Below are 12,942 nucleotides of genomic sequence, written 5' to 3'. Positions count from 1 at the left end.
GGGCTCTGTGTTCTATTCCATTGGTCTATGTGCCTGTTTTTGTACCAGTATCATACCGTTTTGATAAGTGTAGGCTTGTAGTATAGTTTGAAGTAAGGTAATGTGATACCTCCAGCTTTATTCTTTTTGCTTAAGATTGCCTTGGCTATTTGGGTGTAAAGTTGTTCATAATAGACTGTTACGTTTTGTTTTGTTTTGTTTTGTTTCGTCTTGTTGTTTGTATTTCTGTGGGGTCAGTGGTAAACTTCTTCTATGTGTGATGTTAGATTGTAAATTTGAGATCTAACTTTTCTATGTGGGTGTTTGGCGCTATAAACTTTCCTCAACACTGCTTTAGCTGTGTCTCAGAGGTTCTGGTTTGTTGTATCCTTGTTCTCATTAGACTCAAAAAAAGTTCTTGATTTCTGCCTTAATTTCATTGTTTACCAAGCAGTCATTCAGGAACAGTTTTGTTTAATTTCCATGTGATTGCATAATTTTTTAGCAATCTTCTTAGTATTCATTTCTATTTATATTTTGTCATTGTACAAGAGTATGGTTGGTATAATTTTGTTTTCTTTTAAGTATGCTAAGAATTGTCTTATGGCTGATTATGTAGTCAATTTTAGAGTATGTGCCATATACAGAGGATAAGAAGGCACATTCTGTTGTTTGGGATGAAAACTTCTGTAGATGTCTGTTAGGTCCATTTGGTCAAGTGTCTAGCTCAGGTCCCAAATACCTTCTGACTTCTAGGATTTCTGCTAAATGGTCCACTTTAGCCTAATGGGGTTCCCTTTCTAGGTGACCTGTCCCTTCTCTCTGGCTGCCTTTAATGTTTTTTCATGTTGACCTTAGAGAATCTAAATACTGTGTGTCTTGAGGATGATTGTCTTGTATATTATCTCTCAGAGGTTCTCTGGGTCTCCTGAATTTGAATGTAGGCTTCTGTAGTGATATTGCAGACATTTTTGTGGATGGTATCTTCTAATATATTTTCCGAATTGCTTGCTTCCTCTCTTCTTCAGGCACACCAGTGATTCATAGATTTGATCTGCTTGCATAATCCCATATGTCTCAGAGGTTTTGCTAATTCTTTCTTATTCTTTTTATTTTTGTCTAAGTTAACTTGGAGAACCAGTATTCGAGCTCTGAGATTCCTTCCTCATCTTGGTCTATTCTGTTGTTAATTCTCACAATTGTATTACAAAATTCTTATAGTGTGTTTTCCAGCTCTATCAGATCAGTTCGATTGTTTCTTCAAATGGCCACTGTCTTTCATTTCCTGTTGCTTTATTGTATTTTTTAGAATCCTTGGACTGGATTTCAACTTTCTCCTGAATCTCGATGATCTTTGTTCCTATTCATCTTCTGCATTCTATGTCTGCCACTTCAGCCATTTCAGCCTGGTTAAGAGCCATTGCTGGGGAATTAGTGTGGCATTTGGAGGTAAGAAGATGCTCTGGCTTTTTGAGTTGCCGTATTTCTTGCAATAGGTCTTTCTTATTTGTGTGGGCTGATGTTCTTTCAATCTTTAAAGTTGATGGTTTGGCGATGGGTTTTTTTCTTTCATTTTCTTTGATGCCCTTGGGGTTTTAATTGTGATATAAGGTGGGTTCAGTCAACTGGCTTTAATTCTGGAAGATTTCAGGAGTTCTTGGCTCAGCTCAGCACTCCTGCACTGTGTTTTCTAACTCTGTGCAGGGCTGGTAGTAGATTCCTTGCTTTGTTCTCTGTCCCCTCAAGGTTAGAAACCTGTTGCACTGAAGGGCCTGAGTTGTTCCTGGTCCACTGGCCCCAACATTCCAATGGGGGGGATACCAGCCAAAGTGCTTTGTGGGAGAAGTGAGAGGGAATCCATGCTTGCTCACATGTGACAGCAGCCATGGTGGCACAGTGGAGTGCATACAAGTCAGCTGGGCCAGTGCACTGGCAGGAGTGGGACAGAGGCATTTATGCATTCGTTCACAGTGGTGATGAAATGGCAGGGTGCCTACATGTCAGTGGGGCTGCAACAGGGATGCCTGTATGTGTGCACACACTTGCAGTGGCAGCAGAGAAGGGGTGGGACATTAGCGTGAGCAGGAGCACTGGCATCCATGCACATACTCACCCTGGTGGTGGCAGTGTTGGTGCAGTGCAGGCAGGGTGGTGATGGGGGCAAGGTTCAGTGTCTGTGGATGTACTTGTGCCAGCAGAGGCAGCAACTGTGTGGTTTGCTAGCAGGAGTGCGTAGGGCAGCATAGTGTTCTTGTGTTCCTTTTGGCAGTATTATCATGGTGTATCTGAACAAATGTGCTATCAAGGAAGATGTGGGGAGGTCCACTCATGTGCATACATCAGCAAAGCAATGGAGGGTGGCTGTGGTGGAGTGCATTAAGCAAAGTGTCATAGGGAGGTTGAAGTGATGGGGGGAGGCTACAGGTAAGGTTGTTGTGTCAGTGGGGTCCAGCCTGCTGGAGCTCTCCAATGGTTAGGTGTGGTATGCCATCAAAAGAGGTATGATGAAGGTGGCCCCTGGGAAGCACCCTGATTGGGTTTCCAAGGCTGTACTGCAAATGTACTGGGTTTCCCAGTGTGGCCAGACTGGGGACCTGGAAGAGGCTGGTAGACAGAGGTGAGCTCAGATGGAACTGGCCCCATCCCACAGGCAAGATTGCCCTGCTCTGTACAGTCTTCCAAAGGCTAAAGCCACATAGAGAAGCTTGGCCAGTCTTGGGGATGGCCATCACTGGCCATGCTCTACTGTAGCCATTCTTATGCGAAAAACGTCTGGACTTTCTAAGAAATTGTCTCTTCCAGCTCAAGTGTCCCCGAGGGTCATAGGTTCTCCTGCTACTAGGATTCCATAGGTCTGTGGCAAGAGTGAACCACTCTTTGCCTGTTTAACTTACTCCACCTCCATGAGTCACAGAGGGCCAGGAGCAGATCCTGATGTTCAGTAGCCCCACACAAGGTTCCCAGATCCCTCCCCCTGCAGTCCAATGTCTACATCCTCCCTCCATCCATTTTCAATGCCTTCCCTCTAAAGATCTGCTAGGAGTGTGCCAGTCTTCCCAGCATCCTGTCCTTCAGTAGATGTTCCTCCAGGTTGTATCTAATTGGCCATCTTGGCTCTCTCTCTTTCAGGTTTTCTATATCAAAAATATCTTCATTTTTGCCTTATTTTAAGGATATTTTGTAGGATATATATTTCCTTGGTTGATTATTTTCTTTCAGTACACTAAATATATTGCTCTACTGTCTTCTTAATTACATAGCTGATGAAAAGTATTCATCATTCTCTTCATTTTCTAAATATAACGTAGTGTTCTTCTCTGAGTACTTTTAAGGTTTTTTTTCTTTATCAGTGATTTCCTGTTATCACTGATTTCTTTAACACTTTCTCTTCATCATAAGATGACTATGATGTACCTTGGTATTGTTTTGTTAGTGTTCCTTTTGTTTAGAGTTGGAGTTTCTTGGATCTGTAGACTTACTGTTTTCATCACCTTTGGAAAAAGTTTTGTCATTATTTCCTCAAATAATTTTTTCACTCTCTGAAGAGAGTAAAAAATTACAAGCATGTTATGCTTCCTGAAGTTTTCTCACAGCTCAATAATTTTTTTTTCATTTTTTTCAGTTTCTTTTTTCCATCTGAGTTTTAGTTTAGAAACTTTCTATTGTATGATCAAGTTCACTAGTCTTTTTTTCTGCAATGTTGAATACCATTTCATTGTATTTTTCATTTCACACATTATAATTTTCATTTCCAGAAGTCTATCTAGATTTTTTCTTATGTTTTCCTTCTCTCAACTTTTCTAATATCTTTGTCTACTCAACCTAACATTATGAAGTCTTATTTATGGGTTATATTTTTCTGTTTCCTTGTATATCTGATAGATTTTAATTATATATCAGCTATTGTAAATTTTTTCTCTTTGGGTGCTAGATATTTTTGTGCATTTATTAATATTTTTGAATTTGGGTTTGTATACAATTAAGTTGCTTGGAAACAGTTTGATCTTTGGGGCTGCTGTGTTTAAAATATACTAAGCAAAATTGCAGCAGTCTTTAGTTTATGGCTAATATTGCCTTATTCCTGATGCAAAACCCTTCTAAGTATTTATCCAAATTTTCATGGATTTTCCAGTCTGGTTTCTGGGAACAGGAACTATTCCCAGCCTTGTAACTGGAAATTTTCACATCTAGTTTTTATCTCTCACAGTAGTCTTACCTTTCTAGTCCACTGTCCCACAAACTAGCTGTTTTGGTCAACCTGGACCCTCAGCTTCATCTCCTCAACTCAAGAAGGAGTCTTCTAGGCTTCACCTGGGTTCTACTTTCTTGGGTTACAGCCTAGATACTCCCATAAAGCGGTAAACTGCAGTAGTCATTGGGCTCAAGTCACTTGTTTCTCATCACTTAGGGGGTTATTGGTTGATGTAATATCTTGAAAATCATTTTTCCATATATTTTGTCTAGTGTTTTGCTTGTTTAATTTGAGATGGTATTTTTCCTGTTATACTATATTAACAGCTCTTTTATAAAAAAAAATTTAAAGTCTTTTTTTATTATTAAGACTTCAGAGATTGTATTCTTTCAACTACCTTAGATAAGCTTTGGTGCTTAGAATAGGGGGCTTGCTCTCAGGCAATAAAGTAAGCAGCACACGGGTTTAATGGCAGGGTAATGTCAATATCTAAGTATCTTTTTAGAATTGTTTATCCTTTTAAGTTATATTAATTTTCTGTGTCATTGTGTCTATAGTTCAGGTATCTATTTTTTTGAGCATCATTAAAATGAAAGAAGAAAGCAGTGAATGCCACTATATTTGAAGGTAAAGTGATATCGTTAAGTTATGCACAAATTCAAAGATCAATGCTTTTATTTAGATCTTTATTGTGTTCCCCAAAATGATCCTTCCTATTTAGTTAATAGTAGTTTCCGAGTATCTTCCACAACCCTAGCCTAACTTGCAAGCAGATACTTTTAGAAATTAAAAAAGGGATCATTCTAGATATATCTTCAACCACCCCGAAAAATGCATTTTGCTTACCCTACCTAAAACAAAACCTCACATGAGTTCTGTGGTCCTTACTGCCAATCTTCTTAAAAAAGTAATTGATAATCAATTCTTATTCCTCATAGTATAGCTCCCAACCTGATGGCAATGTCACCCAAATCTCCTTATTGCCAAATCCAATGACTGTTGTTAGATTTTTTTTTCATTTCCTTTTATATATGACCTCACTGAAATATTTGAAACCCTTGAAAATTCTTACGCTCTTGAAATATTTTTATTTCATTCACTGCTCCTTGGGTTCACTCATCATATCTCACCTAGACTGTTACAATAGCCATGTAATTATAGAAGGCATTCAGTAATTGGTAATAACGTAATATAACAGAACATTAAAAACAGGCAAATTGGAGATGCCTCATTTGAAAGAAGTACTGTCATCGTAACACGTTGGGAATTTTTTTGATTAATTAGAAAAGTAAATCCAAACCTGTTCCTATTTGGCACTCATTTTATTCAATAAGGAACCCTGTTGCAAATGGTTCAGAATACATGAATTATTAATATGGTTTTAAGTATTATTCCTCATTCAAGGAGAGGAAGAGTGATGGCTGATGTTTACTCTCACACACTTTATAATCCACAACAGAGGACAAAATATTGAGAAACAAGTTGCACAAGAGTGAAAAATATTCTCTGCCCAGACTGCTGTGTTTATTCTCCTGCTGTGATCTATTAGTAAACAGCTGTTCCTTGACTTCTGGAGATAAGATTTCACTCAGTACAGCAGAGAGAAGGGACCCATTTTTTTGAGCAGGTGAAAGTAGGGCCAGAACTTGATTTATAATTCCTTGCAATATATCACACAATTTACATAACCAATTCATATATTCCAATTTTCATTACTGAGCAAAATTTTCACTTAATCTAACTTGCCTATCTTTTCCAAAAAGGGAAAAACAAGAATTTGGGTTAAAGAAACCTTTAGTGATGTATGAAACATGACAAAATATCTAAAACCTTGAAGGGCAAGCAATTTTTCTTTAATAAATGTATCCTATTCTCAATAACTCAACTGATGAAATTTGGAAATGAAGATTTTTATGTTGGTGAAACCTTATAAACAAAATGCCTGAATTAATATTATGCATGTACAAATCAGAGAGTAGTGTGTTTGGAAAAGCACTTACAGATTCAATTGTCTTTCATTATTTTGCAAAATTTATAAAGGACACACTTATTAATTGTGGACAATGAATACAAGAAACCTCAGAGTAACTGTCTCTGATGAACTAGAATGAATTAAAGAGATGTCTGGAATATCCTAATGATGTGCCTTCATTGCCAAATACAGGATTTTGTAAAACTCATTGAATATGGTATTGATATGTTTATCTTCTGGGAAAAAAATATAATCTTGTGGTTTAACATTCCTTAATATTAGAAAGAACCTAATGAAAACCATGAGTACTGTAGGGAAATGAATTAGTTTTACTTTAGAGGCCTATTTATTCTTCATTTAACAAGAATGAGCAAATCATGCAATTCATGGATTAATTCATTAGAGAAGAAAATTGAAATTCTTCATTTGGAACATGTTTAATTTGGGAGAATTAAGTCATTTTTGAGAAATGTCCTTCAGAAAACTTTACTCCAATTTTCATTACTAATCCAAAAAGTAATTCAAAAGTAATTGAAATTTGGGAAAAAAGTGAAGAAAAATGTTAAAGTATGAAAGTTTAGGGAAAATGACATTAATTAGCACTCATTGTTCTATGTTATTTTTTCCTTTGGACCATAAATGTATTGTATATAAACACTCTCATTTTATCAATATAAAAATCATCACCATTATTCATTCATTCAAACTATGTTTGATCACTTATTACATCCCAAGAACAGTGCAAGATATTGAAAAGTTTGAAATGATTAAAGTATAGTTTGTGACTTATGCTTTACAGCCTATAAACTTAAAATTTCACTATAAAAGGGAAACAGGTGAGGAGTCAGGAAAAATATATTGTGCCAAATAAATCAAGCCTACCGGAATGCAGAAAAACACATGGTTATTTGAGCAGGGGAACTTTATAAGGAGTTTTTAACTAGTAGAAGGTAATGAACTACTATAAGGTATGGAAGAGGATTCTAAGAAGTCCAGGCATCGCACAGGCAACAGAGGAGCTATTAACCCTAGGCTGAGGAAAAGTGGAAAATAACGGAACTAATAACTAGGAGAAGACACTTCCGCAACCCTGGCTACAATCTAGATCTCTTCCAAAATAATTGTCTATGACAGGAACACAAAGCTTACTGGTGACAAATCATCTTGCCAGAGAGAAAGGGACAGTGCTGTTCTCTAGAAACAGCCCAAGTTGCTGGAGTGTGTGAACCATCTGGAGCTGATTTATAAAGCGGTTCACCATTGCCAAAGAGTGTGAATGGATTAGAGATACTTGGAAGAGGCTGTTCATGAGGAAAGTATGGCCGGTTTATTTATAAAATTCCATTTTTATTAAAAGAGGACTGAGTATCAATCCTGGGGAATGCGCACAGGATATATTGGGGATGGTAAAGAAGTAGATTATCTGAAGTAGGAATCAGGCAGAGGGACTTTGTGAAAGACATGTTTAATGAGAATTTGTCTGAAGACATGGTGTGTAGTGTGTCACTGTGGTCTTTCCGATGCCTCTATAAATCTTAAGTAGAGACTACAAAACTAATAAAAGGAAAAGAATAATAAAATAATCAGTTAAATTAGATTTCATTTTAAAACTAGTGAAGGGTCTGAGTTTTACCAAATGTCTAATGTTAGGCCAAAAGAGGATCAAGTGTATGAATGAAAAGATCAATAATATCCGGGCTTTTTAACCAATGCATGGTCGCTGTACAATTCAATTATTTTTTTACAATGACAAAAGCAAAATAAAACTTTTAAAAAGCATCCTCAACATCTAGTTTCAGTTCTGACATATAGAAGAACACTCCCATCCTTAAGATAAGAATTTTAAAAACCTAAACAATCTGAAAATCAACAATCTCATCAGAGAATCAAGGTTATATGGTGAACCACCACACAAAGTCTAGAAAGACAGCAGAATACAGAGAAACATTGCCAAGCTCTATTTACCCAGAGCACAGGTTTCTGGAGCTATAAATTATAGAAATACTTAAATGGTAATATTGACAACTTGCTGTAGGCTAATTATAGATTAACTTGAGAATGAGAAACTCCTACAAGCCACAGTCTTAGGAAAATCTTCAGGCTTTTGTGGGCTTTACCCCTAGGAATCTCAACAGGTTCTCATGGTCAGGAGCCAAGAGAAACCCCCCTCACAGTTCTATCAGAGGAAAAGGAGAGTAGCCACTTTTAAATATACTAACTGTTCTATATAACAAGAAAAATATTTTACCAGAACCTAATACATCTGGGGAAAAGGAATTTATTCTCCTCCAGCACCCTCTAGCCTTCCTATCTCACTTAAGTGGAGGACAAAAACTGAAAAAAAAAAAATTGTAGCATTCACAAGCCAAGAATAAAGGCCCACAGGCCCACTAAAAGATTGAAATTTAACCACAAGATTATAGATGGCATCCCCTTCCCCATAACTAAGCACCACATCTATGGGGTCCCTATATAATAATAACAGATTACACATTAAAGAGCTGCAAGGCACTGACTTAATGAGAACTTCTTAGGGAATTCTGAAGATAACAGGAGAGACCAGAACAGGGATGTTAGAGGAATTTGAAGTCTCTGGCACCTACAACAAACACAAAACATGAAACACATCCTACCTCCTGGTCAGATTAATATAAAGCCTCACACTAAAGTCCCATTTACCACAGTTCATTTTGACCAATACATCATGCTCAGCTTCAAAAAATCATAATAATAACAGGCATACTAAAAGACAAAAAAGAAAACGCAGTATAAAAAGTTCAACCTAGCATCAAAGCCAGGCTCAGATATGGCACGAATTACTAACATACATTTTTAATTAAATGACTTCTTGTCATACCTGTATAAATGCACTCTTTCCCATATTAGATGAATTCTCTGTGCTTCTTCATAGAAACTAATTATTTTCTTATTTTCTATTTAAAAATTAAAATTTATTTTAGTTTTCCCATTGATAAGTTTGATCAATATTTGTTTTTTAATTTATTTTGGATGTATATGACAACATTCACAAATGAATGTGCTTGCTGTTTGTAGTACTGCTATAGGTCATCTTTATTAAGATTTATTAGTTTTAATACATTCTAGTTCATGGATTCCCATCAATACAAGAAAAATATATTTGGTGCATTGACAATTACACATGCTGCATGATCAAGTACATATCTAATAAGGGAAGACTTTCCTTTTGACTTGACACTGATGATAACCAGCTCAACTGCTTACAATATTACAGATCTGATGATTGGAAGAATTTTCCCCAGACTAGCTTCTTACTCTATACCTTTCAAACCTTGGTCCCCTCCATGACCCACACAACTATGGTGCTGCCCCTGCAAGACACATTCACATTGTATGACCTCTGGCCCTGCAGCTTTGTGTCGTAATGTCAGATGAGTCAGCACTCAGTACCGTAGGCAACAGGAATTTTTCCGGAAGCCATTCCTATACTAGGACAGTTGTCAATAGTTTAGTTTAATTTTTCCCAGAGTCTCAAAACTACATAAACATATTCCATTAAATGCAAAGTAAATAACCCAATTTCATTTGCTGTTAGATAGATTCCAAAAATTCTTGGGGCCACTTCAAAACCATCTGACACAAGAAAAAGTGTTACGGAGGGGAAATTGAAGTAGAAGAAAACAGCCATCTTAACTTATTGAGATTGGAATACCTTACTTTTCCAAATTTTACAAAAATATGTGACTCAAAGGAATACATTGCTTGAACCATACCTGAGGTTTTGGAAGGAACCCATACAAGTCAGCATAAGCCTCAGTAGCTTCATAGAATCCTGCCTCTGTTCATCAGAAAAATTTTGGAAGACAGCTATATATGGAATTCGTTTCAATGAAGTGGCCAGAGACATCCCAAGTCCAGAAACAGAATGACAGGATTCTTTGTGCTGGCATCTCCACCCAGGTTGGCAGGGCACTCTGAAATGTCTGCACTTGGCAGTGGAAATGACAGCATCTGCTGAGGTCACCCAATGTTGCAACTTGGGCATAATTTCTGACTGTGACATTCCCAAACTTATGAAATTATCTGCACAAACTAAGCTGCTTAGAAGAGAATCTGTTATTTCTAAATTAAGGGGAAAATAAAACCTTAACTGTTAAAGTAAATGAGCCTGACCCCTTCAACCTGCAGACTGTCAATGTAATTGGATAAGAAGTTATTCTTTTCTGAACCCGGAGCTCAGCAGGTTCTTTTGTATATGCTCTTGAACCGTATTCTTTCTTTCAAAGCACTCATTTAAGTTTTATTGCACATTTTTGTGTGATTAATTGACAGCTGTCTTCCAACATATTAAGAATCCTGAAATCAGGAACTATGTCTATTTTAGTTTCTGTTGCTTATCTCCTGGCATATAGCAGGTGTTCAATAAATGTCAACTAAAGGAAAATGAAAAGTGCTTATTAAATAAATTCACTTTCCTCTTTTATATTTATGTTATGCACTTACCATTATTACCACATTTAACACATTCTATTGAAATTGTCTGTTTATGCATCTGCACATTCTATTAGATAAGCTGTTAGAAGTCCACTATTATTTCCCAGCTATCTAAAAGCCTCCAGTAAGTACTCAACACATGTTTACTGAACTAATCTATGCCACCAACTGGAAAATTAGTATCTCTGTCATAAATTTCAAATGGCTTAATTAACTTCATCAAGAGAGCACACTTTTTTTATTTGTAGAGTGAAGAAGCTATTCTAGAGATGATCTCTTAGAATATTTTTGAGTAACATGTAAGTTATACAACTCTAAAGACAAAATGCATTCTCGTATTTCAAAACACTAACAATATCTTAAACAATTTAAATGAAAGCAAAAGACCTTTGGGGCACATTTGAAGATGTGGGAAGATTTTTCATTAAAATACATAGAATGAAAATGTGTTTATTATTTGATTTTTACTCAACAGGTTTATAGACAATAAAATACTTTTTCAGTGAAGCCAACCTGAATAGCCATTAAAAAGTTTATGCTCTTTTGGGACCATGTGGAAAAATTCCAAAAATGTAAGGGTCTTATTTAGAAAATAGTTTGTCCTTCTTGGGAGTTTCAGAAATATTATTATGCCTGCTGGATAATATTACCATATACAAAGATCTGAAGGTTTCTTTCAGAAATTTAATATCATATTCAAAAAAGAATATATTAGATGTTTGGGCACCTTGACTAGTATATCTCACTTTTAAAAAAATTTGATTTCTAGCAAAGAATAAAACATGTATATTTGAATAACTGAGTTGTGGCTTTCACTGGCTTTTATAAATGCAAATTTTATATTGAATCTGCAAAAAAAAAACAACCACTGGAAAATCTAACCCAGACACAGGAAAGTATCTTGAAATAGTCTATTCACATGAAATACTGTTTTCCCCATAAATGAAGCCTTTCTCCCATTTAGTTTTATTGCAATCTTAAATAATTAATGAGCAATAAATTACTGAAAACTATACAGTAGTTAGTGACGGTTACTCCAGAGCCTGAGAGTAATTTTCATAAATCAAATAATTTATCAGAATGTTTCAAACAAATAGAAGAGAAAATGGAGGCAATTTGAGGAGAATGGGTAAATGAGAATAGCTGTGGTATTTTCTTCTCTCACCATCATGCCGAAAATGTTCCTTAGTCAACAATATAAAAATAGAATAAAGCATATTACCTCTAGCTATTTTTAATTTCCCTTTTCAACCAATGGTGAGAGTGAAAAATATAAGGTATATGGATGGTTTGCTAAAAAGATCTAAGTTTGAAAAACATGAACAGGGACCATGAGGCTTTAAGGATCACCTTGCCTAACTGTCATCATATCTAATGGAAAAAGGATAATCGGTGTTTAATAGAAAAGCAAGAGAAAAGCAATTTTAAATTAAAATTTTTCCAGGGACACACTGTATATTCTATAGTCTACTTATTTCAGAAAACTTATATCTAAAAGTCAGAAAGTGTCTTTAAATGCCAACTTGTATTTTATTTTCCTTTGAGAGTCAGCTTAGAATTTCCAACACCAACAACAATTATTCACCAATTCCAATTCCAACAACAATTTCTCTAAGAGTTACAACAATATGCCATACTTGATAACTAAAGTATCCCTTGGCTTAGCATATTCTTACCTGAGTATTTTAAAGGATTTTTTTCTGTTTCTATCTTTCATAGAAACAGTAAGAAACATACTCTTGGGCACTGCCCTAACTTTCAGTGCCACTCTGGTACCTGATGATATACCACAACAGTGTACTTCCAGGCTTAGGCTGTTCCATTACCCTTCTCTCTTGTGTAAAACAGAGTTGCACGGAATTCTTGATTCTGACGTTCAATCGCAGGAAAATGTAGGAATATGATTGTGCTGACTGCAACTCTCAAAAAGGAATGTATATGGTTCAGAGGTAGACCAACCTCACTGTAATTTAAGAAAGCTAACAATCAAAAGAATATTCTTAAGCAGAAAAAGATGCATTTTATAGCACTGCTTTCCAGATACAAAAAAGGACTGGTGTTTCTTGGTATCAAATTTTATATCATATTTTAATGTTTATACCAATTAAATTTTGAAAATTAAAAATTAAAAATAATTCATGGTTGAGATGAAATTAAAAGTCTGCTTTCAGACTTAGAAGAAATAATTCAAAAAATAATACACCAAATAATGGCACATATAACAAGGTTAGGAAAAGTTGCAGGAATAAAACTACAGGAAGCGTTCTTTGCATGTTGGGTGCATTGTTAAAGAAATAATATATAATTCTAGCTATTCGACTCCTAG

General features: G+C 35.8%; 1 protein-coding gene across 1 annotated transcript in view; it reads right to left on the bottom strand.

Annotated features, from left to right (window-relative positions):
- Positions 1-216: 216 nt before the first annotated feature.
- EPM2A (EPM2A glucan phosphatase, laforin) overlaps positions 217-12,942 on the bottom strand; it is a 117,413-nt gene continuing 104,687 nt past the window's right edge. The window contains exon 4 of the mRNA XM_032274537.1: positions 217-9,960. Within this exon, the coding sequence (XP_032130428.1) occupies positions 9,851-9,960 (110 nt within the window). The 3' untranslated portion in view covers positions 217-9,850. The remainder of the gene's footprint in view (positions 9,961-12,942) is intronic.

This window comes from Sapajus apella, unplaced genomic scaffold (assembly GCF_009761245.1).
Source record: "Sapajus apella isolate SASKATOON/1434 unplaced genomic scaffold, GSC_monkey_1.0 scaffold6, whole genome shotgun sequence".
NCBI classification, from domain to species: Eukaryota; Metazoa; Chordata; class Mammalia; order Primates; family Cebidae; genus Sapajus; species Sapajus apella.
Note: the sequence above shows the minus strand (reverse complement) of the source record. Positions and strands in the feature narration are given on the sequence as shown.